This window comes from Sphaerodactylus townsendi, linkage group LG13 (assembly GCF_021028975.2).
Source record: "Sphaerodactylus townsendi isolate TG3544 linkage group LG13, MPM_Stown_v2.3, whole genome shotgun sequence".
NCBI classification, from domain to species: domain Eukaryota; kingdom Metazoa; phylum Chordata; class Lepidosauria; order Squamata; family Sphaerodactylidae; genus Sphaerodactylus; species Sphaerodactylus townsendi.
The window spans coordinates 34,393,932-34,419,051 of NC_059437.1; the positions used below are offsets into that span (position 1 = coordinate 34,393,932).

General features: G+C 45.7%; 2 protein-coding genes across 2 annotated transcripts in view; both read right to left on the bottom strand.

Moving 5' to 3' along the window:
• Positions 1–14,647, bottom strand: part of ADORA2A (adenosine A2a receptor) — a 29,480-nt gene extending 14,833 nt beyond the window's left edge. Inside the window, exon 1 of the mRNA XM_048515050.1 lies at positions 14,514–14,647. The gene's annotated coding sequence lies outside the window, so the exon portion shown is untranslated. The remainder of the gene's footprint in view (positions 1–14,513) is intronic.
• Positions 14,648–21,376: 6,729 nt separating this feature from the next.
• The window catches only part of SPECC1L (sperm antigen with calponin homology and coiled-coil domains 1 like), a 48,184-nt gene continuing 44,440 nt past the window's right edge, over positions 21,377–25,120 (bottom strand). Inside the window, exon 16 of the mRNA XM_048514148.1 lies at positions 21,377–24,153. Within this exon, the coding sequence (XP_048370105.1) occupies positions 24,064–24,153 (90 nt within the window). The 3' untranslated portion in view covers positions 21,377–24,063. The remainder of the gene's footprint in view (positions 24,154–25,120) is intronic.

A 25,120-nucleotide genomic window follows, 5' to 3' on the forward strand; every position in this document is an offset into this window, starting at 1 on the left:
GCCGTTGTGCTCTTGACCCCTTGATGCCCAGTCCAAGAGTGATTGTGCCTTACTTCCAATTCCCTCCCTCTGTAGACCTGGAGGATTAGCAGCTGATGATGAATGGCTCCTTTCTCCTGCACCACCCAGACCCCCTTTTTCCCACAGGATGTGGGAGATCTGGGTGGCCCTCCAGGCATCTCTAACCTCTGTCACTCTTTGCCACCAACATCCTAAGTGCCTCCAGTAAAGGGTTCTGGTCTTCGTCTTGCACAAATGCCAGGTCAGCCTCTTGTGATGATCCTTCCAGAGGATCATCCTTCCCCCTGCTTGTTATTCATTACCTCAGCACTCTTCAGGACAGTGGGAGAGGGACCAATGAGGTTTCCTACTCTGACTACTTCAGATTCAGCAAGGGAGGGACTGCCTTCTCCAGATTCACAGTCACCTCAATCACTGCTGGCATGATAAACCACAGTTGGGATGCATGATTTAGAGTGAGACAGAGGGGAGAAAAGGGTTGCTGGGATGGACAGACAGGGCCAAACAGAACTAATCAGGCTTATGAATCTAGAGGAGGTGTGGCACTCTGCATAATGGAAGATATTGACTAAGCAGCCTAACTCAACAAGCAGACGACTAAGCAGCCTAACTCAACAAGGAACGAAGAGCACAGTAATACCCCCAACAGGTCAGCCCCCAGGTTAGCCACATGTGCAAGGAACCAATCCACACACAGCAACAATACTTCTGGAATACCTCCATACCCCAATACACATCCACTACAGAACAGGGAAAACACAAATGCTACACTGTGCCCTTAATTGTAATTTTTTTGGCTGAGGGAATACAAGATCCTGACTAAGCTGATATTGCTCCAGTTTCAGGTAGGGTTGTCAACTCTGGGTTGGGAATTTCCTGGAGACGTAGGGGTGGAGTCTGCGGAGGGCAGGGTATGGAGAGGAGAGGGACCACAGTGAGGGATAATACCATAATGTCAACTCTCCAAAGCAGCTATCTTTCCCCAGAGAACTGATCTCCATAGTCTGCCTGTCAATTGTAATTCTGGGAGATCTTCAGGCCTTAGAAGTGTAAGAAGAAGAGTTGGATTTATATCCCCCCCCCTTTCTCTCCTGTAGGAGACTCAAAGGGGCTTACAATCTCCTTTCCCTTCCCCCCTCACAACAAACACCCTGTGAAGTGGGTGGGGCTGAGAGAGCTCCGAAAAGCTGTGACTAGTCCAAGGTCACCTAGCTGACGTGTGTGGGAGTGCACAGGCTAGTTTGAATTCCCCAGATAAGCCTCCATAGCTCAAGTGGCAGAGTGGTCAATCAAACCCGGTTCCTCCAGATCAGAGTGCACCTACTCTTAACCACTAGCCACTGCTGCTCCTCCTACCTAAATGTTGGCAACTGTCATGTCAGGCCACTGTCCCAGGACCATTGGATGGTTCTGTAACCATCCAGTTTAGTCATTGGTCCAATGCAACCTGAAAATAAATTGATGGGAAGATTGCATTGCTTTCCCTCTGCTCAGGGGAAAAAATACCTTTTTGCCCCATCACAGAAAAACCTGCCAAGAAGCTGCAATATTTTCAAGATCTACACGAGGCATGCACACTTCAAAAATCATGCTTTGGGGAGGGGCACAGTGCAGAACAGCAGACTGTTAAGATTGTGACATTTACAAACCAGCACTATTATCATAACAGACCCGAAAACAGCTGGAATTGACACTACTTTTCAAGCTGTGTTAATTGCATTCATTCCTTCTTATTACCCTTGGCTATGTTCTTGCCTTATTCTCATTATTAAATAAATGTTCTGTGCTCCTCTCAAACCTATCACTGCTCCCCTGTCCATTTTTCATCCCTCAGAACAGGATGTTCCATTACAGCTCTTGGTTCCTGACAACAAACTTGTCTTCTCAAAACTCAATAAAGCAGTTGCTGGCGAGAGCACGTTTCTCTGAAAGGAGAAGGGGCGGTCTTTGGGAGCGCTTATGAGATCACGAGGACACATTTGCTTTCCCTACTGGTGCAAACAATGGCACCCCGGGGTCACTTCAGGTTGGGAAAATAGCACTGGGGGAGGCTTAACCCCCCTCCCCCCCTGCTGTGCTGCAGTTCTAAACTGAATTGGGCTCTTGTGCACTAGGAAGTTGTTTCAAGCATGAAACTCCCAGATCATGCCTAGTTGGCAGGATCAGTGGAAAAGGTGTGGAGGAAAAAACATGAGGATAATAGGACATATGGTTAGGTGCATGGTCATCTGCATTACCCTGCCTATGTGCCATGGGACCTAACTAGCAGGTGGGGCTGCCCACCTTCTGATGGGGCCTGGAGTTCTCCCAGAATCACAACCACTCTCCACCCTACAGTGATCAATTCCCTGGAGAAAATGGCAGCTCTGGAAGGTGGACTGAATGGCAACATGATCTGCTGAGGTCCCTCCCCTCCCCAAGCCCTGCCTTTCCGAGGCTGTACCCCCGGATCTCCAGGAATTTCCCTGAACCTGAACCTGACAACCCTACGTCTTGGGCTATTACTAAGGAAGTGTTTTCAATGCAAGCTTTTCACCCTGGTCTTTTACTGGTAGGCATCAAGTTTCTCCTGGATAGATTTAATTCTTCTCCCATCCCAATTATCACATTGACAGCAGCTTCCACTCCTGCTATTAACCACAGTTCTCCACCTCACACTTTGCTTACAAGGAACAGAGGATCAGGGTGGAGGCAGGGTTGTCCCACTGCAGGTCCATTTACCCAAGACATTTTGCCCAATTGTTTCCTAGCAAGAGTTCAAATCCTGGATACTTTACAATGCTGTCTCATGGTCTCCCCTCTCACTGGCCACTTTTGGAGTAAAATGTATTGGGTGTCATTGCACAAACTTATGAAGAAAAGCTCACATGCCAAGAGATCTAGCAGGAAGAGATGGCTCCATGTATGTGAGCAAAAAGTAAGGGATAAATCAAGTATTACTATTCGGCATTCCAAACAGGCAACCATGGATGACCAATCTTGTCTGACGGTCAAAGAACTGAGGCATGCCAGTTCAACCTCGGCAAAAGCTGGTTACTTTCAGCCAATCAGTACCAGGTTCCACTGGAGTCAAAAGATTAATCCTATGTTCAAATCAGGCTTGTTGAGATCCACTATGGCAGCACCTCACCTTACAACAAACATGAGCAACGTCCTCTCTAAAATGCCTCTTCACATATGGCAGAGTACACAGGCTGGCTCTGGGTAACACAGTCACACGTGAGTTGTGAGTTCTCCTCAGCTCCTTTGTGTGCAGTCCCCAATGAGGATCAGGACCACGGTGCAGGTGGAGGAAGTGCTTCAGCCTTCATCTTTGTGACCATCTTCCCCAGTTTTTTCCAAGAAAAGAGTCCCAGGGGGCCCTATTGGGCCTGCTGGGAAACCTATATGTACCCCAGGAAACATATGGATTTCCCCAAATTCCATCATACTTTGCGTGCCAGGCAACAATCCAAGGCTTTGAAAACATTAGCCAAGAGTTTAATCCCTTAGTTCCCAGCTGTAAAGTTTGAAGCCTGTGCCAGAGTGGGAGGAAAGCTTGCTAGGATGTTTCTTGAGTCTTCCACTGAAAGCATTTTTTGTTAAAAAAAATCTACTTCCTGCAAAACTTCTGGCAGGGAAAAATGTGAAAATTTATCATTCCAGTACATTTTTATCCCATCCTTCCTCCAAGGGGCTTAAGGCAACATAATGCATAGATCTCCATTCCTCCTTTTATCCTAATTCTAATAAAGCCAACGTGATACTCAGCCACAGATTGCTACAAAAGAAACCCAAACAAAATAACAATAAAATCCCTCTGGTGGTTACATCCAGCTCACAGTTCAAGCCAGTCCAACGTATTATTAACAACCTACAACCAATGCTGGATTCTGACACTTCCCTCACAAATGAAAGGCACTGTGGGTGCGGCCCTTCCTTGTTTACATACAGCCTGCTAACTTAAAACAACTTCTCACCCACCATGATAAACTACTTAACTGTAGCATGGGCTCTAGTACGGAGGCCTTCAACAAACCAAAGTGCCAACTGAGCTCTCATGTAGATCCTGGCAACACCATCACTGGGCCCAGCCCAGGTTCATACTCTTGCTCATCTTTTAATGTGATTTATGCCATCACATGCCAGCGATGCTCTTCCACCCTCTACATGAGACAAACGTGCCAGTCCCTGTGATAAAGATTAAATGGACACAAGTCTGGCATCAGAAAACACAACATTCAAAAACCAGTTGGGGGAATATTTTAACCTTCTAGGCTGGGACATTCAGTTGCTGACTTAAGAGCAGCTGTTCTCTTACCAAGGAATTTCAATGGGAGATTAAAAAGAGAGACTGCTGAATTACAACTAATAAGGAAGCTCCAGACAATGCATTCTCTTGGACTGAATGGAGACTAGGATTCCTGTCTCAAAACCAATGCTGATTTCTCCTCACCTCTTACTCCTTTCCATATCACACCTAATCCAATCACATCTGCTATTGTCAATTACATGCTGTTGCTATTAAGTGTCTGAATTCACCCTTCTCTGCTTAAGGACAGAAAGACTCACATTGTAGCTGCATCTGAAGAAGTGAGCTGTGATTCATACAAGAAGAAGAAGAGTTTGGATTTATACTTATATTTATATCCCCCCTTTCTCTCCTGTAAGGAGAGTCAAAGGGGTTTACAATCTCCTTTCCCTTCCCCCCTCACAACAAACATCCTGTGAGGTGGGTGGGGCTGAAAGAGCTCTGAAGAACTGTGGCTCGCCCAAGGTCACCCAGCTGGCATGTGTTGGAGTGCACAAACTAATCTGGTTCACCAGATAAGCCTCCACAGCTCAAGTAGCAGAGCGGGGAATCAAACCCGGTTCTCCAGATTAGAGTGCACCTGCTTTTAACCACTACACCATGATGGCTCTCAACCCATACCCTACCAGTGATTTTGTTAGTCTTTAAGGTGTTGCTGAATTCTTGCTCTTTTCTACTGCTACAGACAGTCTAACATGGGTGCCCATTGTGATCAACCATGTAAAGTAAGTTAAGCTGCAAGACTGTGACTAATACAAGGTCAGCTAGTACATGTTTAACTGTGCAATGCAAGCTGCACTGGAAGCAGTGGAAGGGTGGGCCAGCGTCTGTGCCACTTGTACTTCCAAATGGGCATGGATGCCGGTGTAGAGGGGCTTATCTCATTGACTGGTCAGGGTGGTGGCCAAACCCAGAAGTTTGGCCCGGTGATGATAGGCCTTTGCCACACCAGCCTTAGTTGACTTCAGTCAGCTCCCAAAGAACTTTCAGCCTGGGAATGCCCCCCTTCAGTGGGCAGACTTACACCACCAAAAAGGAGACATCCACTATGGGCTTTCCCAGGGGAGTAGGGAGTTTCTTCTTCTCCCCTGGCACCCATGCTGCTGACTGGAAAGGCAGCGCAATGGCACTGTCCCCGTCCACTGCTCTACTTACCCCCTTTGGGTTGGACTGTCCGGCTAGCATGAGGATTTGAACTCAGACCCGGGTCCAATGCTCTAACATCTGTATTAACACAGGGCAATGAAGTGGGGGGGGGGTGGCGGCAGAGGATGGGTTGGTAGCAGAGACAGCCACTTTACAAGAGGGTTTTTTTTGACAGTAATGGAAATAAATATCGACCACAATAACAATAAAGAGAAGCAGATATAAATCTTCTCCCTTTCCTATTGGTTATCTCTCTAATTTGTTTAAGATATTTGTTTCCAGTAATAAGAGGAAATTAAATATTAACAAGAGATGATTTCCCTCGCAGCTGCTCCTTCACGAAGGAAAGGAGGCGACCGAAAGAATGAGAGTGCCCCGCAGCCAAGCCCAGAATCTGTAGCTGCTTGCGGCTTTCTTTTGTGTTTGGAACATACTTGATACACAAGCCTTTGACTGCAAATGCTTCATCCAGAGGGAGGTTTTTCTCCACAGGCCTCACTGAAGGGAGTAGAAGCTCCACTGGAGGACTTGGGCAATTTCTACTCATCCATAGGGCTTAAAGAGAAAAAGCCCGTCTGTTGCATTGTCCCCTCCGTGGGCAATTCCATCCTATGGCTCATGATATCTGTTTCCAAAATCAGTGAGCAAATCCAGTTTGGAAGAAAGGGCTTTACGACAGGAACTGTGTCATCTTGCTTTTAATGCACTGTCTTCTACCTTTGTAGAATGCACTTTCTGCCTTATGGGATGTCATACCTTAGACTGATTGCACTGGACTTTAATTTTGTAATGCTGGTCCTACTGCATAGTCTATTGGATGTCTCTATTTTGTAATCTGCCTTGAGAAAGGAAGGCTATAAATAAACAAATAATTAAATATCCCATCATGATCTTGCAAAAGCAGCAGTTGCCCATTTATGGAAGTTCCCTATAAACAGGGTCCACCTTAGGTAGAAATGTTATCCTAACCATATGACTTTTCTGCGAGTGGCTTCCACACGGGAGGGCTCATACTCTTACAATCCAGCCACTTCAGGGCGATCCTCACCACAGAGTAGGGTTACCAACCTCCAGGGGATGGCTGAAGATCTCCCATTATTACAACTGATCGCCAGGCAACAGAGGTCAGTTCACCTAGAGAATGGCCATTTTGGAAGGTAGACTCTCTGGCATTATACTCCACTGATTCTCTGCTCCCCAAACCCCACCCACTTCAGGTTCCGCCCCTAAAATCTCTAAGTATTTTCCAACCTGAAGCTGGCAAACCTACCATAGATCCTGATCTGCAGGAGAAAGACCAACAATCAGCCCCCAGTCAGTTAAGTTATTTAAATATGATCTTTACTGCAGGGGGCTGCAGAGGTTACATTTGAGGGACTCCTTATTAGTGTCAGCTACTGAGTTTAGAAACATGACCCAACCACTTGAGCTTTGGGACATTCTGTGCAACAAATGCTCTCTTTGTCCACCCCAGAGGATCCCCCAGTGTTAACATTTGCCAAAGCAGGCAGAGGGCACTTTTGCTTATGCAGAATAATGAACTTTCAATCCACTTTCAATGCACTTTGCAGCTGGATTTTACTGTGCGGAATAGCAAAATCCACTTGCAAACAATTGTTAAAGTGCATTGAAAGTGGATTATTCTGCATGTGCGAAAGTGCCCAGAGAAAATGCCCTTCAATTTCTGGCAGAAAAGTATCCCAATCCACTTCAGGTACTCATGGCTGATCTTACATAGATGTTATAACTGCCTAGGTCATGTAACAGCTTCACAAGGGATACGAATGAACTGGGGAAGAGTTCACGCTGCCACAGATGAGAAGGTGCTGACAGAAACCTCTAGGCTGGAGACTGTTTGTGTAAACAGTGGATTCACAACAGTGCAGAGCCCAGGGTCAAACTGTAGTTTGCTACATGGATGGTGGAGAGCTGTCAGCACAGGAAGCAGATCATGTTCCCAAACTGTTTCACCTCAGTCTACAGAATGGAGACGGCACTCTTGTAAACTCTACAGGACAACCTCAGAGTAGGGTCCTCCAGTAGCTGCTGATGTTACAGGTGCACATCCTTCAGCATCCTTGGAAGAACCATACACCCCGTGACAAAGCAAGAAGTTGGCTTCTGCACCTTCCACACCGCTAGTTCTGAAGTCGTTCTGGTATAAGTCTGGTCAAAGCAGTTCCCTGCAGCAGACACACAAACTCTCATTCTAGGATGGATAACTGTCTGATTCCAAAGATAAGCCCTGGGTCAACATGTCACAGACTGCCAGCGGCCGAAAGGATATTCAAAGTCGGGTCTCCTGACTATTGGCTCTGATCTGAAAGCCTGATGCTCCATGTTTCCGATTTCTTTGAGTGTTGTAATTGCTGTGTTTTGTCTGGCCAAGTGGATTTGGCAAGAACTCCCAGTCAAATTAACACGGCAGAACAGCAGAACCAGAATTAACCCTTGCAGCAGACTTGACACCTCACAAACAGCCAGATGGGTAATTGGTTGCAAACAACATACAAATGAGAGTCTAACTTTGGTTCATGGCCAAACAGACAGTTCAGGATTAGCTCTCGACACACTAACTGTGTCCTCTGTACCGGTCTAACTGAGGCTCCTTCCGCACACGCAGAATAATGCACTTTCAATCCAATTTTACAATTGTTTTAAAGTGGATTGAAAGTGCATTATTCTGCATGTGCAGAACAGGCCAAAGAGATGTTAAATGCAGATGCAAAAAGAGTGTTATCTCATCCAGGACTGCCACAGTCTCTCCCTGCTCTCAGCTATTTGAAAGACTGATGTATCCCATCTGGATATTAGAGATCAGACCAGGTGTCGTTTTTTGCATTTTCAATAAGACACCTTCCATTTTCAGTTTCTTCTTTCCAGCATTTCCAGGGGCACAATTTGATACCCGTTTGCCCCCTGAAGTCACTAAGCATCCAATAGGACACAAAGAAGCCTTAACAGCATGGCCTGAAACATGTTTTCTCTCCTCTCCTCGCCTATTAAAGAGTTTGGGAGAACCTGAAAGCTTACGTACTGTTTCGTGTCATTTTGACTGGTCCTAATAAAAGTTCTTACATGACTTTTTAAAAAGGCTACTTCTGGACTGCTTGCCTCCCTTCACCTGAGTGGTCCAAAGTAGCCTGACCGCATCAGATCTTGGAAGCTAAGAAGGGTCAATCCTTGCTAGTACTTGGGTAAGCAAGCGCCAAGGAAGTCCAGAGTCACTGTACAGAAGCAGGAAAAGGCAAACCCACTCTTGCCGTGAAAAACTTGCAGGATTGTCATAGGTCAGCTGCATTTTGTTGGCCCTTTCCATCATCACTTTTGCATCTATGGATCCTAGCTGAGCAGTGGCCAGCCAAGCCCTCTCTGGAGAACCTCTGTCCACCAAAAAGGAGGAAACAACTTCTGCTTCAGAAACCATTGTGAAAGCACAGATCTCTTCACAGGACTGACTGAATCCCACTTTGGAAGGGAAGATATGAATGTCCATCTGGATGCAAGAAAGTCACTGATAAACTTACAGCCTTGAGGGAAAGTGGCAGGTTGACACTGGGATGGGGATCGGGTAAACCAGAATCACCCAAACTGCCCCCCTCTGCAAAAAAAACTTATTGGAGGATTTTCTGGGGTGGGAGGGAGGTTCCTGAAAAATAATCCAGGCTATTCAGTAGAGCCAAATTAGCCTGATGCCAAAAAAGTTGAATAGGTTTTGGCTCTTGCTTGTAGAGAGCAGAGCTCTCCACTCTCTGCAAGCAACCCCCACCCACTGCCTTCCAATTGCAAAATCAGTTACCAGCTTGGGATCAGAGAGGCTGTCAGGTGGCTTGTAGAGAGCGGAGTGCTCAGTTCTGTGCAAGCAATCCCCATGGGGCGGGGGATGTTCTCCCCACCACTTCTTCTCAAGTCCGTGTGGACTGAACCCCCCCCCAAAAAAAAACATTCTGTAAAAAGCTGAATAACGCCAACAGCTTGATCAAAAAATTCTAGCTTTAAAAACCCTAACCTGAAATTTACCAGTCACAATTGTTTGTGCTCAGCCCTGACAAGCCTGGCTATACCCTAATGACAGAGGGGCAGCAGAGGCAGAGTCACATTTCCAGGGTAAAAACCAGTCGTTGATTGTTTTGAAATGTTAACAACTCCAATCTTGAAGCTAAAACAACTTCTCAGAAATGCGGTCCTAGCAGGGCCAAGACTGGAGGGCTGCTTTCACCCTCCTCCTGGTTTCAGATATTCTGCTGCTCTATGGTCTTGATCTGGATAGAGCCAAACATGCAACGTATCACATGTGTATTCTGACATTTGAACCAGCCCTCAAGGAAGCTGCTAAGATTCCCATCAAAAGCAATGCACGTCGCAAGGTCCTTGGCTTAGAGCTACTCCATTCAGGAATATCCACACTACTTGGGAGAGCTGCTGGGGATTTCATGGGCTCCACACTCCTCCAGAGTTATCAGAGTTATCATTTCTCAGTCTCATTCCTCACACCCAGGGACTAAATGGCCGCCTCATTAGACAATGGAAAGGAATCTTGCCCTCCTCCCCAAGAGGGCAGCGATGTGATCCTTCTGGAGGACAATGTTCCTGGTTTTAGATGTAAAGCTGGGGGAGCAAAAAAAAAAAGCCAGCCTTCTGAAAAGGCAGAAGAAAGAAAGCAGCCATTTATGCATTCATTAGAGAGGAAGTCTCAACAAAACCAACCGGGCTTGCTTCTGGATAAACACGTTTAAAGTAAATCTTCATGCATCCCTTTCCTGTGCTGTTGCCATTCTGGTTGCCATCTGCAGTCAGTGTTTGAGGCTATCAGTTTTTATTCAGGCACATTTGCTTTTCCAACTTTGCTCTTATAAAAGCAAATCTAATTTGTCAACCCTCAAAGCGACAAACGAGAGTTGCTTTTGCAAAAGGCACAACTCTTGACTTCTTCTGATGCTTCCGTGAAACTCACTCCCAAATAAGTTGCTCTGGGCTACAGCATGACACCCTGATCAGACTGCAGTGAAGGGGGAGGTGCGCATCAACCGCTGATCAGCAAACAGGCCAGATAGTCAAGGCGGGGGGGGGAGGGGGGAAGGTCCTAAAAACCGGCTGTGAAGAGTCTGAAACATGTGGGGAAGCACACAATGGCCTTCACCAGATGAACCCAACCCTGCTGATGCCTTGTGCACTGAGAATCAGACATCTGATCTATTTACCACATTTAAATGGGCTTTTAAAACAAATTATCTAAAAATGACAGTTAAGCGTATTGATTTTTTTAATGGCGAGGGCCCTAATTCAATTTTGTACACTTATCCCCATTTCCTGCTCCCCCTGTCTATAGCTGGCAGGCACCTTCCCCACTGAGCTGATGAACAGCCTCCGTTTCTCCTCAACAATTATTCTGGTTTCAGATGAGAAAAGAGGCAGCTTCTTCAGAGGTAGGAAAAGAGGTGCAGTTTCTTCCTTTGAATTCATTCTGGTTAAGACAGTGAACTGAAATACTTCTAGCTATCCAGGAAGGAACTGGTGCCTACAAAATGCTCGTATAGAAAATGTTGAGGCTGCCTTGCTTTTCTTTGGCGCACACAAGGTCCGAAGGGGACTTAAGGACTCTTTCTGGGATGCTGACGGCACTCGTGCAGCCTGGTTCTGGAGCACGTTTCCATCTTCCCACTCTGCCACTCCCAGTTCTGTGCTTAAGCCAGGAGAGCAGTGAAACTTTAAAGCAACGAGAGAGAAAACAGATACCCCTGAAATGACTCCATCTGTGGCACATCCACAGAAGATGGCAGAGGAAAAAGAGAAGGCACCACTTCCACAGAAATTCTTATCACGGATTGAAATAAGCTTGCCTGAGTATTCCCTTTTTCACTCTACAGAACATAAAAGGACAGCCACATTCTCAGCATCACTCGAAGCCCACTTATTTTCTACTTTACCAAATTCACACTCTTTCTTTACGTAACTGACATTTTTGTTACATCTTTCATTTGGCCTCCTCAGCAGTTCTGTACAATCTGCACGCTTCCACACTCTTTCAGTAGTCAACTTTAGTAATCTGGTGTATCCAATGCCAAACTCATACTACAGCTAGCAGGTTATAGAGCACAGGTGTCAAACTCACGGCCCTTCAGATGTTATGGACTACAGTTCCCATCACCCCCTGCCAGCATCATGCTGGTAATGGGAACTGCAGTCCATAATGGGAACTGCAGTCCATAACATCTGGAAGGTCGTGAGTTTGACACCTGTGTTATTGAGCAATCCTGGGGGGACAGGTAGTTATACCATAGCTGGGGATCGTGAAGTCACGGCACAGCTGTGCCACCTCCAAAGAGGTTAGCTGAACCATGAAAGCAAGACAAAGGTAAGTGGCCTATGCAGCTCAATAGGCCACACCACTAATTTTACCAGCATACATCTTCACCAACAAATAGGGGCGTTCTGGGCCAAAAGGACTCAGGAAGCCAATGAAAGCTGATTCCACCTGGGAATGCACCTTCAGTGCTGACATAGACTTCTGCCCCACCCAGATGTTGCGCTGCTGTGCAGCTCCCCAGCACCAGTGTAAGTGCCTCTGCTCAGGTGTAAACACTCCTTATGCTGGCACAAATGGCATTTATGCCAGCTCCACAGTCATGCTGCCTCTTGAGCAATATCACACTCTTCCTCCCCCCCCCCCCCCCCATTACACTGTAAGTCTTTAAATCACCAAAGGACTCTGTTTCTGGTCTGGAAAAATATATTGCTTCACTTGTTCTATGGATCGCAGGCTTCCTAGGACCAGAACAGAACACCTTAGGTCAGTGGTGGTGAACCTATGGCACGGGTGCCAGTGGTGGCACTCAGAGCCCTCTCTGTGGGCACGCACAAACAGAGTCGCCCCCCCCCACACACACACACATCTAGGTTGGCCTGGGCCACTAGGCTCAATTATTAGCATTAAACCTAAGACCTAGTTTTGGGGAAGCAGTGTAGGTAACCCTGTTAAGTACTGTTAAACCCCACTAATTTTCATGTGAAGAACTAAAGAGCGATCCTTTACCTGGGAGTAAGCTCGGTTGCTGGCAATGGGGCTTGCTTCTGAGTAAACCCTCCTAGGGTCATGATTCACCCGTTGGAAGAGTTGCACGGTTGCTTCAAAGCAAAGCCACCAACTACCACCAAGCTTACTCCTGAGTAACGAACACCTCAGAGCCAACCGTTTTTTCTAAACTAAAACCTCAGTATTCAGGTTAAATTGCCATGTTGGCACTTTGCAATAAATAAGTGGGTTTTGGGTTGCAGTTGGGCACTCAGCCTCAAAAAGGTTCGCCATCCCTGCCTTAGGTTCTCCATGTTCTTACAATCTGTTTCCCTGGGTGGTCATTTCACCTTCACTACCTTACCAGGAGGAAGGTTACTAGAATGACCTGTTTACCAATGACTTCCCAGCCAGAGTGATCTAATGAATCCTCTACAAGACCAACTTTCCCCATACATGCCACCTGTTCATTTCAACAGCATCTCCGATCCATTTAAATCTACAGAACATTACTAATATTAAGAAAGTGGAAAATTGAAACAGGTGCTTCATTTTACCCTCAAAAAAACTCCTGTGAGGAAGGTCAGGCTGAGAGAGGGAGAGAGAGAGAGAGACTGGCCAGTTGGCAAGCTTCCATGACAGAGTGAAGATTTGAATCTGGGTCTCCCTGGATTGATAGTGTATTGCACTGACTCTATCACATCATGCACCACAATGAGGAAGTTTTGCCTTTATTACCCAAGGAGGAAGAGTTAACACAGCCCCCTTTCAAAGAAGCATGTTGGAAACTGGAAGGATGGCAGTGATCAATGAGAACAGGCAGTTGCTGGAAGGCAGGAGAGCTACAATTTCCTCGAAGTTGGGGAAATTGAATCATTCAATTCCAGTGACAAATGGAGGACTTGGGGAGATTTCAGTCTGACAAACCAAGCTCTGCTCAGTCCCAGAGGATATTATGCTGTCCTCCTGCCAGGAGTACCATCTTAGAGACTTTGCAAGCCCTTGCCTCTTCATCCTCTCAAACCAGATTTGTGCTGGATATGATGGTTTTTTGTTTGAGAACTGATACAGATCAGGGCTAGGACGCTGGGAATGTGGGGGAGGGAAGTGGACTCTTCCCCCAAACAAAAATGCCCCACCCCCGCCATTTCTTTAATCCCTGAAGGAGGAAAGACCATTCCCCTTATTCTGTGATCTCTTTATCACCTCCCCCTATGGCTGCTTGTTAGAGCTTAAAAGTTTTTTTAAAAAATATGCTGTATGCTCAGATCAAAGAACTCTGCAAGGCACCTCCAGTGACATCCAGGAGAAGGGAAATCATGGATCCCAGGTCTTTGGAGCCAGTTAATATGGAGGTTGACAGGGCTGCAAGATCACCAGGCAGTTCCAGATGCTTTTAACGTTGGACATTCCTTCCCATGCATCCTACTAAACAATGCCTTAAAGTCTGTATAACAGGAGCCATCACAATGCGTATAAATCAGTGCAGACTAGGTGGCCTTATTGCTTGCCAGGGATAAACAAGCTGTGAGGCCGGCTGTACTTAGCAGCTCTGAAACTCCCTGGTTTGATTTCTTTTTACACTGGACCATTCTGGAAATTATTTCTTCCTTTGGTCTCTTACTCTCTCTCAAACACAGAACAGAAAACATTAAGTGCCTCCTCCTGTTCCCTAATTCAAACCCAAATTTCATAGGCACCATTTTGTCAAAATTTCCGCTTCTCCCCTTTTCTCCCAACAGTTGACTCAAACTGGAAGCTCTTGGGGGCAGAGACCTGACCTTTTGCTTAGGTTGCTCTACACAATGCCATAGCCCTTTGATAGCACCTTAGATATCATCACCTGTCTTCACACACCAAGCTGAGGACCCTTTTGCTCCTGACGCGCAAATGTTTATAGCACTTCTACACAATGCTGTACTGGGATAAGCAAGATCAGGGTTCAAAACACTTTTGAAGTACTTTGGGTGGCGTGGATCGGTCAGCCATAGCCTCAGTTATTTCATGGAGCTGCGGAAAATAAAGGGAGGGGATATACATCACCTTGAAGCGCCCAGAAGATGAGAGGAATAAAGGTGTAACAAAAAGCAGCCTCGATCTCTCTGGACACAAATTCCCGAGGGGAGATGCAGCGTAACAACGCATCTCCCTCCAAGGAAGGTGTCTTGTGGCCCCACACAAACTGACTGGGGCAGATGCTTTCGCGGCCGTTTCGTCCATCCCTGGGCAAGTTCTGATCCGGTGCCCGAGTCTCAGCACCCGCGTCAGGAGGGCGCTTAGTGACTAGCCGTCCCTTTTGACCAGAGCAAAACTCAACCCGAGAGCCGCTGCCGGGCAAGGCAAGATCCGAACCCAGCTCTCTGCCAGCACACGGTTCCCAACCCGCCCGGGACACCGAGTGAGGCTCTCCTCGGGGTCCCGCTTCTGCCTGCCTCCCTTCGCCCCACCGGCTGCCCGCCAGCGCCGAGCGCACCGGAGCCGCAGCCAACCCTGACCGCCTCACTTGCCGGAGGAGCCCCGCGCAACCCGCTCGCCCGTCCGCCGCTCTCACTTGCCTGGCTCCTCCGGCTCCAGCGCCCACCGGCTCCGCGCTCCACGCCGGCAGCCCGCGGCTCCTCCCAGCAGCTCAGCCACTCCGCTCCAGCCGCGACCTGCCGCCCAACGCGAGCCTCAACCGGGCGAGGCAGGCGCGCCCCCTGCCGGCCGCGCTAGAACCGCCCTCTCTTTCCCCCGGGGCGTGGGAGAACCCGAGTGGAGGCCGCCCATTGGGAAAGTGCTTGACGCACGCCCCCCACAGGAGGCTCGCGCCTCCCCGGCCGTCCTATTTTTGTGTGTCAGGTGTATCAGCACGACGCTGTAAACACACCAGTGGAAAAGGTAAAGTGAATGAAGCGAGCACGTGCGTCATGATGCAGGGACTCAGGAGGGGTGACTGCGGGGCGGGCAGTTAGTTGTGCCCTGACCCGAGATGATACTTCGATCTCATGAGTTCTGGCTCACTAACGCTTATCACTTGGACAGTCGGTGTTTCTATCTTAGGTGGTGCTGCTGGACTCACAATGGGACCCACCGGAATCGAGCTAGCACATTCCCAAAACGTATTTATCTATATTCCCTGGAAGTGCTGTGGAATCACTCCGACCTGTAAGGAGCCCAAAATAAGTTAGAGGAAGGTCAGCCCGCACAATGGAGAAGTTGCAGCGGAAACAGCCCTGCTAGGAACTAAGAGCAATTCCCGGTTAAGAAAGGTAGGAGAGAGACACATTTGCCCACTCAGCCGGGGCACCCCCCCCCCCCCCCCCGTTTCCTGAACATGCCTCTCTCCCATGTACAAGAGCAGAGCTGGGGATCCGATTCAGCAAAACCCAAACTGGATCTTCACATTGCATGTGTGTTCTTAGGAGTCCAGGGCTGGATTGCCAGGTCTCTTTCCCTTCCTGCTACTTTCCAGGTCAGCAGGAAAGAAAGATTTAATTCAGCCCCCCCTCCTCCTCCCCCCCATTCACAGTAAATTCAAGCACCCGTTGTGGACTATTAATAAAGGTCAAGTTGGCAGTTTGAACAGCCATGTGGATGTTGCATGTGGACTGGGTTTGTCCAACAAAATTCACTTTCACACAATGAAAGCACTATTGGAAGCAAGGAACAGATGTCAGCCCCGATCAGATGATCTTGCCACGGAAGCCTTTCTTTAGATGATCGATGGCAGCGGGGAGGGCAGGGCACCCTAGGTTTACAGGGCCAAGAGTTGTACCGAGACAGGAACTTGGCAATGAAGATGCAGCTTACAGAATCATGCTTATTTTTAATGAGCCAGAAGAGGCGGAGCGATGTCTTTTGCCCCACTGCCACAGAGGGCATTTAAGGGTTGGAACACAGGGTTCAGTGCAGTTTACCTAGCCAGCTGGCTGACTCTGCTCTTCCTGGAGAAAAAATTAGAAACACTTCCTTTAAGGAATGCTACCTCCCAAGAAAGTATTAATATGGTCAGAGATAAAATGATTAAACTGAGCCTGTTGTATTTAGGCCAGATTATGAGAAGACAAGAGTCACTGGAAAAGACAACAATGCTAGGAAAAGTTGAAGGCAGCAGGGAAAAAAGAAAGATCCAACGTGAGAGATAAATTGACTCTATCAAGGAACCCATAGCGCTCAGTCTGCAAGATCTGAGCAAGGCTGTTTATGATAGGACATTTTGGAGGAAATTAATTCATAGGGTCGCCACAAAGTCAGAAGCAACTCGATGGCATTTAACACACACATATAAACACTGTATCAACCCTTGGTCTATGCATTCAGTACCGTGTACTTTGATGGGCAGTGGCTCTCCAGGGCCTCAAGTAGGGGTCTTTCCCCCATCATCTACTGCCTGATCCTTTAACTGGATACTTAACTTGTAACCTTCTGCATGCAAAGCAGATGCTCTAGCATTGAACCTTGGCTCTGCCCCTAACTTACAAGCAATAATTGCAGAATTCTAAGTAGCCTTATAGTGAGTCAGTCCATTAAGAACATAAGTAGACCTTTTGGGATCAGACCTGTGGTTCAGCAAACTGTTTCACACAGCAGCCAACCAGTTGCCCTGGAGGGTCAAACAGGCATAGCAGAGAGGCCAAGGCCTTCCCCTGGTTCCACCACCTAGCACTAATATTTAGAGGCTTATGGCCTCTATATTTGGAGGCTTCAATCACCATGGCTAGTGGCCACCGATGGACCTCTTCTCTAGGGATCTGTCTAATCACCTTTTAAAGCTTTCCATGCTTGTGACCCTTGTCACCACCACTGGGGGTAAATTCCACCGTTGAATTATTGTTGAGAAAAGAAGTATTTCTTTTGTCCTGAAACTGTTTGCCAACAGTTTTCATTGGGTGCCCCTGAATCCTTGTATTAAAAATGCAGGAGACAAACCTCCCGCTATCCTCTTTCTCCGTCTCATGCGTAATTTTATAAACCTCTATTGTCTCTATCAAGATTTATACACGTCTACCCTTGGTCTCTCGTGGTAGGCATTGTCTGTTCTGACAGGCAGCAGCATTCTAACCTCTCAGCTGGAGGCCTTTCCCAGCACTTCCTACCTGGAGAGGCTGGGGACTAAACTGGAACCCCCTGCCACTCAGCTACAATTCTCCCCCAAAGTTTAACTTAACCTGTTTGAAGGCTTACTCAGAACAGGTATTTCAGTTCATAGCCAGCAGCACCTATCCAGCTGCAGCTAACGCTTTATAACCACCTACCCACAAAACACAGAACTTTGAAGAATAAGGTTTGTAACCATCTGCAAAACTTTGGGAAATAATCCATTAACAACCCCACAAAACCTGCTGTGGATCTGATCTTCTTAACATGTTTAAGGATATGTCAGAAGTGAAAATGAGTGACTAAGTTTAATTGGAGCAACATGCCCAATCTCTCCATAGTAAAAAACTGAGCACACTGCAAATCCACACCTGGGAATGTCAGAGGCACTGAAAATGGCATTTTTATCCAATGTATCATTAGATTAACTTATCTGGCCACCTGTACCCATGCAAAGGTAACATTGAGTCTAGGCTATTGAAATGTAGTCTACGCAGGTCTACCCTTGAAGTCAACTCAAGAGCTCAAGTTAATGCACAATGCCATATCTCCATTACTATCAGAAGCTAGGGGAAGCATGCATATTATACCCTATCTGCAGCCCCTTCATTGGATGTCCATTAGTTACTGGATACTGAACACACAAAGCCTTTCATGCCTTTGAACCATCATATCTACTGAATCATCGGCCCCCCCACCCCACAATTAAAGCTTTGCTCATCTAGCAGTGACACCCTCCTTTGTAAAACAGTCTTGAAGGGCATCAGAGCAAGACACTACCCCACCCCTCAAATAGATACCCTCTGGGTGGTTTTGGGATCCATCTTGTGGTTTACAACCCTTGACAGGAAGGAAGTGGGCAGCCAACCTTTCCCCATAGCCTAGGGATGTGTCTGGCTAAACAAAGGGGCCAGCTGAAGGCTAGTTTGTGTCACAGCAAAGGTGCTCTTATCAGCTGTCTGAGTATAACTTTCTCTCACCAAATTTGCATACCTGTGGTGGCAAACCTTCCCTTTTGATCTGAAGATCCAGAAAGCAACCAATCACACCCTTTTCTCTCTCTGAGATCTTGTTCTCACTGCATTGTACCACTTTCTGCATTAACGTGCCACTTTTAACTCTTGTTCTTGCTTCTGATTTCTCGTTTGTAGTAATGCAGGTCAATCTGCCTTAGGTCTCAGTGAGAAAGATGGGACTATAAATAACAAACAGATAGTGGAACTTGCTGCCAGGCAATCTGGCAGTGATTGCTTACTTAGGTGGTGTTAAAAGGGAACTGGATACATTAGAGGAAGAAAAGTCCCTCAGTGGCTACTAGCTGTGATGGCTGATTGGGACCTCCAAGTCTGGAACAAGTATGCCTCTGAATGCCAGGTGCTATGAGGAGGCTTTGGCTTCTGTGTCCTGCTTATGGTCTTCATGAGGTATCTGGTTGACCACTGTAGGAAATGGAAGGCTTGACTAGATTAGCAGTTCTCAACCTGTGGGTAGCAACCCCTTTGGGGATCAAACGACCCTTTCACAGGGGTCGCCCAAGACTCTCTGGATCAGTGTTCTCCATGTGTAAAATGGATAAATGTTAGGGTTGGGGGTCACCACAACATGAGGAACTGTATTAAAGGGTTGCGGCACTAGGAAGGTTGAGAACCACTGGACTAGATGTTGATTTGCTCCAGCAAGACTTTTTTTATATTATGCTTTATGAAGTTCAAAGAAAAAATTCCAGCTGTAGGAGTACATGAGACTAGGAAAGAAAAAACCCAAGTGTCAATTTTGCTATACAGAAGAATTCAGTTATAAAAACAGAATGAAGATGAAGAGGGGCAACTGTAGGTACAGTAGCTAATAAGAGCTTCATTGCCTTGCGTGAAAGAAAGACTCATCAAGTTGTTAGTTTTATCTGTGCTTTTGTTGGATGAAAACCAGACCCTTTCACTGATTTCCTTAGCTTTCCCCTCCAAGCACACACACAGGAGAAGCAGTGAAGAACTACAGTCACTAAACTGTATGAAGAACAAGAAACCTTCCCACTCCAGGCAACAAGGAAGCCCTTGTTTAATTTCCCCTCTCAATGCACAGGATTTGCTTCTGGCTGTAGCACAGAGCTTTTGCAGATGATCATTCATTTTAATGGATAATGCCACTCAGAGCTGTTCCATGGCCTTCCCTTCTAGATAGCACGGCTGCAGCAGGAAATCATATTTCTCCAGCAATAACCTACATTATTTTGTCACTATGTTACTGTAAACACAAACAGACCAGACCTCCCTGCTCCCAGCATGGAATGACAAAGATAATTAAGGTCACAAGGCACGGGATAAGAAAGAAAGAATGGAAGCTGGTGATGAAGTAGAGCAGGGAGGAAGGCAGAAAGGAAAAAGACGGGAGGCAATTTCTTATGAGAGTGCTTGTAGGGCTCCTATGAAGAGTGGTGGCTCCTCCCACCCACTTTTGAGGAGACTGGACTTCAAGAAGCTTTTGGATTTTCTTCCAGCAGGTGAATCCCCCGCCCCCCAGTGTGAGGTTGTTTGGGTTCAACTGAGAAATAAACTCAGCTAAGCCAAATACTCTAACCTAGAAATCATAACACCATTCCACAGTGTTGCCCAGAAAGCACGTCCCAAGCGTAAGCTACCCAAGAGCCCCCACACCTTTAGAAACTTGTCCCTCAACCATCTTAGCCAAAGAAAAATGGACACTGGGTCCCTTCCCCATTTTGGAAAGCCTATTTTCTGCCACTGCAGAGAACTTTGAGACTAGAAGAAATAAAACACCACCTAAGGCCAGGAGAACCCCCAAGACACCTATTGTCAACACCCCCTTTTAGAAGCTTAGTAATTATATTAACTTCCCCTTCTGTGAATACTACACTCTCCTCCTATAATAGTAAACTAAGCAACAGCACCCAGAATGAAAGCAAATATCCTGCCGTGCCCAGAGAAGCAGGCATTAACTAGGTCAATTTATACCATTACCAATTTTATTTTAATTCAGTTAACACACCCTTCCTTTCAGCAGACCCTTGCAGCTCTGCTGAAAACTGGGTTTTCCACTCCTGTATTCAAACCCCAGCAGACCCCTACCCCCCCCAAAAAAACAATTTGGATTCAGTCGCCCTTAAGACCCAAAACATCAGGTTAGACTGTTTTGCCCAAGCACCATCTCCCCTGCCATAATCTTCAAGGAACCCTAGACCATGGATCCGCTGCCCTTCTCATCAGACTGGCAATGTATATTTTACATTCTTCCTTTTATTGTCCATTGAGGTAGCAATACCCTCTCCCTCAAATAACTTTATACAGGACTAAATTGTGTACTAACTTCCCCCAGGTGTATATATTCCGCTGAACCAAGTGCTTAGTTCTGAACTGTCTCTCTCTCTGCTTTTTGATATATTGTCCCTTTTATTCTAAATAAAAGTCTTATTTACATATCCATTGCCTCTTTCCATTTCTGAAATATAGTACTAAGTTTGATCCATGTATAAACAGGCCTACAGGTCCCCAAAGAAACACAGACTGCTTTAGGTTCACTTAAGGAAGGTTGTACAAAGCACAGAAGGAGCAGTTGGTGTGACAGGCAGCAGAAGACAGAAGTGACCACAAGACCTCCACGGGCTTCTAACTGCTCTAGCTACAGGGGAGAAGACGCCACCCACTGCTCATTTCCAGAAAGGACCCGAGGCTTAAAAACAGTGAGCATGCCACCTGAAATACAACCATTATTCATTTTGACTTGACTCCATTAAGCACATAGGCATTTTGAAAATATCTAATGAAATGCAAAACAAAACACCCCCCTCAAACCAATTACAAAAAAGCACACTGTCCTTTTTACCCTATATTTAAAAATATTTAATAGAACAAAAATTGAAGAGAGCAAGAATGCATTTTACAATAAAGTGTAATTTAATTGGTCTTTTTAAAGGTAATGAGCTGAGTAATGCCTTCTCAAGATAAGTTTTGTAGATATCAAACCAAGAGCAGAGCTCCTCTCCTCGAGCCCCTCTTCTGCTGTTCAGAGGGATTAAAAAATTCATTCCATCCCTCTGAGACCTTCTCTTGATGAAATAATTTATCACTCTAAAGTTCAGACTTCACGCCAACAAAGTTTCAGACAATCAGTGCAAGGACACAACCGACAGTTAGCTTTGCTCCATACACCAACTTCCAAACCAAAATGATGACTTGTTTGCCCCTCGCTTCCTTCATAACTTAAGCTCCCCCTTTCATCCAAGTCCATGTCATTTAATTGCACAGCTGAAGTTGCATCAGCAAGTTTATGAACAGGATTCTGGTCAAAATGTGTCCCATTACCAATGGCTGAAGCTCAATCATTGGATGTAGAGGAAAGAGGTCTCTTATGTTTCTTCAGTTACAATGCAATACAATGCAATAAATAAAACAAGCACCACTGCAGAGCAAGCTACTGTCTAGTTCATTGGCAATAAAGTGATGCACTCTCCTTTGTACCAGAGTGGTGGACTTAGCAATAAAGTGGCAAAGATGTTTTAGTGTCTAGTTTTAGGATTGAACAAAAAGGAAAAATGTAAAAGGGCAAGTTCCATTTACAATTTTTGATGGGACAAAAAAATGATTTTGTAATATTACTCCCTTTATTGGGAAATGTTAATCCTGTTTATTCGCAGGCTGAAGTATTTTAGGGACTTGAAGCAATCCTTAATGTCAGCAGCAGACCTGAAAAGAAGTCGTTAGAAAAAAAGAGGTGCCCCAGAAAGGCATTTTATCACCATGAACAAGTTTCGCTGTAGTCCTTGTACCATGTTCAAAATGGAGCATTTACTAGAGGCACAATGAAACTGATTCTAGCTACATTTTCCAGAGTTCATTCTGGCCACCTTCAAGATACTGTTCTAGCATCTGTACCCTGCCCTGGGGATCCTTTGATAACCATTCCAGGATCTGGCTTACATTCCTGAATTCACACACCTATGACATTCGAAGTGTCCTTTAAGAGCTCCAATATACAGAAATAATTGCAAAATTAGTATGCCTAATTGGCCTGTGGAGTAGAAAACAGCTAAGTACATTTATAAACAAAGGCTAACAGAGTTCATTAGCAAACAAACAAAACCCTCAGCAATGACAGTTCCAAGATCTCCACTGTGGCTGAACTGTTTCATGGCAGGAGAAGACTTTCATGATTTCTGAAGGAGTGAATCATAGAAGCCCTTCATCCATAGGAATTGGTAAATCTTCTGTTCAATGCCCTGGAGTCGCAGCTTCTCTCAGCTTGGGGCAAGTAAGGCACTTGCACAAATAGTTTTCACCCAGATACTTTTGCTAGGTGGATCCAATAACACAATACAAGAATCAAGGTAGGCTTTGCATTTTCTTCCCTTGCCAGCTTTACAACGTCATCCTAAGTGGAGGTCCACTTCTAAGCCCACGGAAGTCAATGTGCTTAAAAAGGTGGAACTCTGTTTAGGATGGCATGGTTAACTTTATATAAAAATAAGTTTAATCTAATACACATGACCTACCAAGTAATACTGCTGGGCAAGTTCTATTCATTTCAACAAGGCCTGTGAGGGAAAATCACGGAAACCCCTTTCAACTAGACTTTGGATATGCAGCAGAAGCTCTTGACAGATCAGAACACATTGCAAAGCTAGCTGACCACAGTGGCAACAAACTAAACTTCTCCTTTTTTTAAAAAAGGAGCAGACCCCCTATGTAACGACCAAAACAATTATGTTCTACTCATTTAATACTATATCATCTGAAAAGGAAATATTTCACTTTGTCAACCATGGGTCAGGGAGAAGAAAGTAAAATCCACACAGAGACGATTCCTCGAGGAGAACAAAAATATGGTCATGTCCTGAAAGTTGGGGACTGTGTGCTACTGCTGGAGTTCATCCAGTAATAAAGTTGGAAGCCATTATTGATGAGTAGAGGTAGGCTTAAACTCATGTCCTTTTTTCACTGAGCCACTCTCAGCTCAAAATCAACACCAATCTTCAATCAGATTAGCTTGACATAGGGGAAAAACATACACCAAACCTCTTATTCCGTATAAAAGTTGTGCTCTTGGCTGAGGTGGAGATATAAGGCAATAACTAGATTATAGGTAACTTGTTCTCATAACTTGGGAGTGCCATGAGCAGACGATCTACCCAATATTTGTGGGCATTTTGTGAAGAAAGGTCTAAGTGATTTTATTATACAGATCTCTTACTTTCAGCTGTCCATTTAAATCTTGCATATTCTGTGGTATCCACTCAGTTCACTTCTCTTCCTTAAAAGTAGGAGAGCTTCAGGTCTGTACAAGGCTGTTCTTATAGTTCAAGATTTCTGGACTAACAACTTAATCCAGCTAGTTTAGCTATTTAGGTTTTCCACAAGCATTATAACAAAACTTTGTTCACAAAAGCCACTCAAAATAGACAGTAGGAGTTTCACTGGAGACTGAGGGATGTGGACCGTGCCCCTCGAGATTACTGCATCAAGTTGGATTTTGGTGTTCCCTGATATTCTTCCTTGTTATCAGGCTCTCAGGTTTCAAAGTATTTGTAAATTGCTGTAACATATAGCATGACATTTTGCCAGTCCGGACGCTCTGTTCGTACCATCTCGTTAATGTCCTAACAAAGAGAGGAAAGAGACCGAAATATCAGAAGACATGCAATCCTTACAAAAAGTCTAGGAAAACATGGTGTTCAGCTAAACCACAATACTTCAAGTAACAAATAGAAGACTGTTGCTAACAAAAGTTTGCAAGTCCTTCCCCTGCCTGGGCACATTCTGGGAGTAGAGAATAAACAGAATTGTTTAGGAATTGTAGTTTCTTATACACATGGATTGAACATATGAATTTGTTTTGCAGAGCCAGACAACTGGTCCATCAAAATCAACACTGTGTCAGTGGCTTTTCAGGATATTAAGTAAAGGTATTTCACATCACCTACTAATTAATCTTTAATACTTTTTAACTGGAGATACTGGGGATTTATGCCAAGCAGTTACTTTGCCACTGAGCCCATCAAATTGACATTAGTGTTGGTTGACATTTAGCCATCCTTCAGATGTGGTTATTATCAGCAATCTAGAAACACTGACCAACCATCATACTGCCATGGCTCTTATAAAGAAGAGGAGGAGTTTGGATGTATACTCTGCCTTTCTCTCCTGTCAGGAGTCTCAAAGAGACTTACAAATGCCTTCCCTCCCTCTCCCCATAAAAGACATCTTGTGAGATAGGTGGGGCTGAGAGAGATCAGAGAGAACTGTGACTAGCCCAAGGTTACTTGGCAGGCTTCATGTGGAAGAGCAGGGAAACAAATCCAGTTCACCAGATAAGAATCTGTTGCTTATATGGAGGAGTGGGGAATCAAACTTGGTTCTCCAGATTAGAGTCTACCACCAGTGTGGTGTAATAGTTAAAAGTGGACTCTAATCTGGTGTACTGGATTTGTTTCCCCTCTTCTGCACATGAAGCCTGCTGGGTGACCTTGGACTAGTCACAGTTCTTCAGAACTCTCTCAGCCCAAGGTATCTATTGTGCGGAGAGGAAGGAAAGTAGTTTGTAAAACGGTCTGAGATTCCTTACAG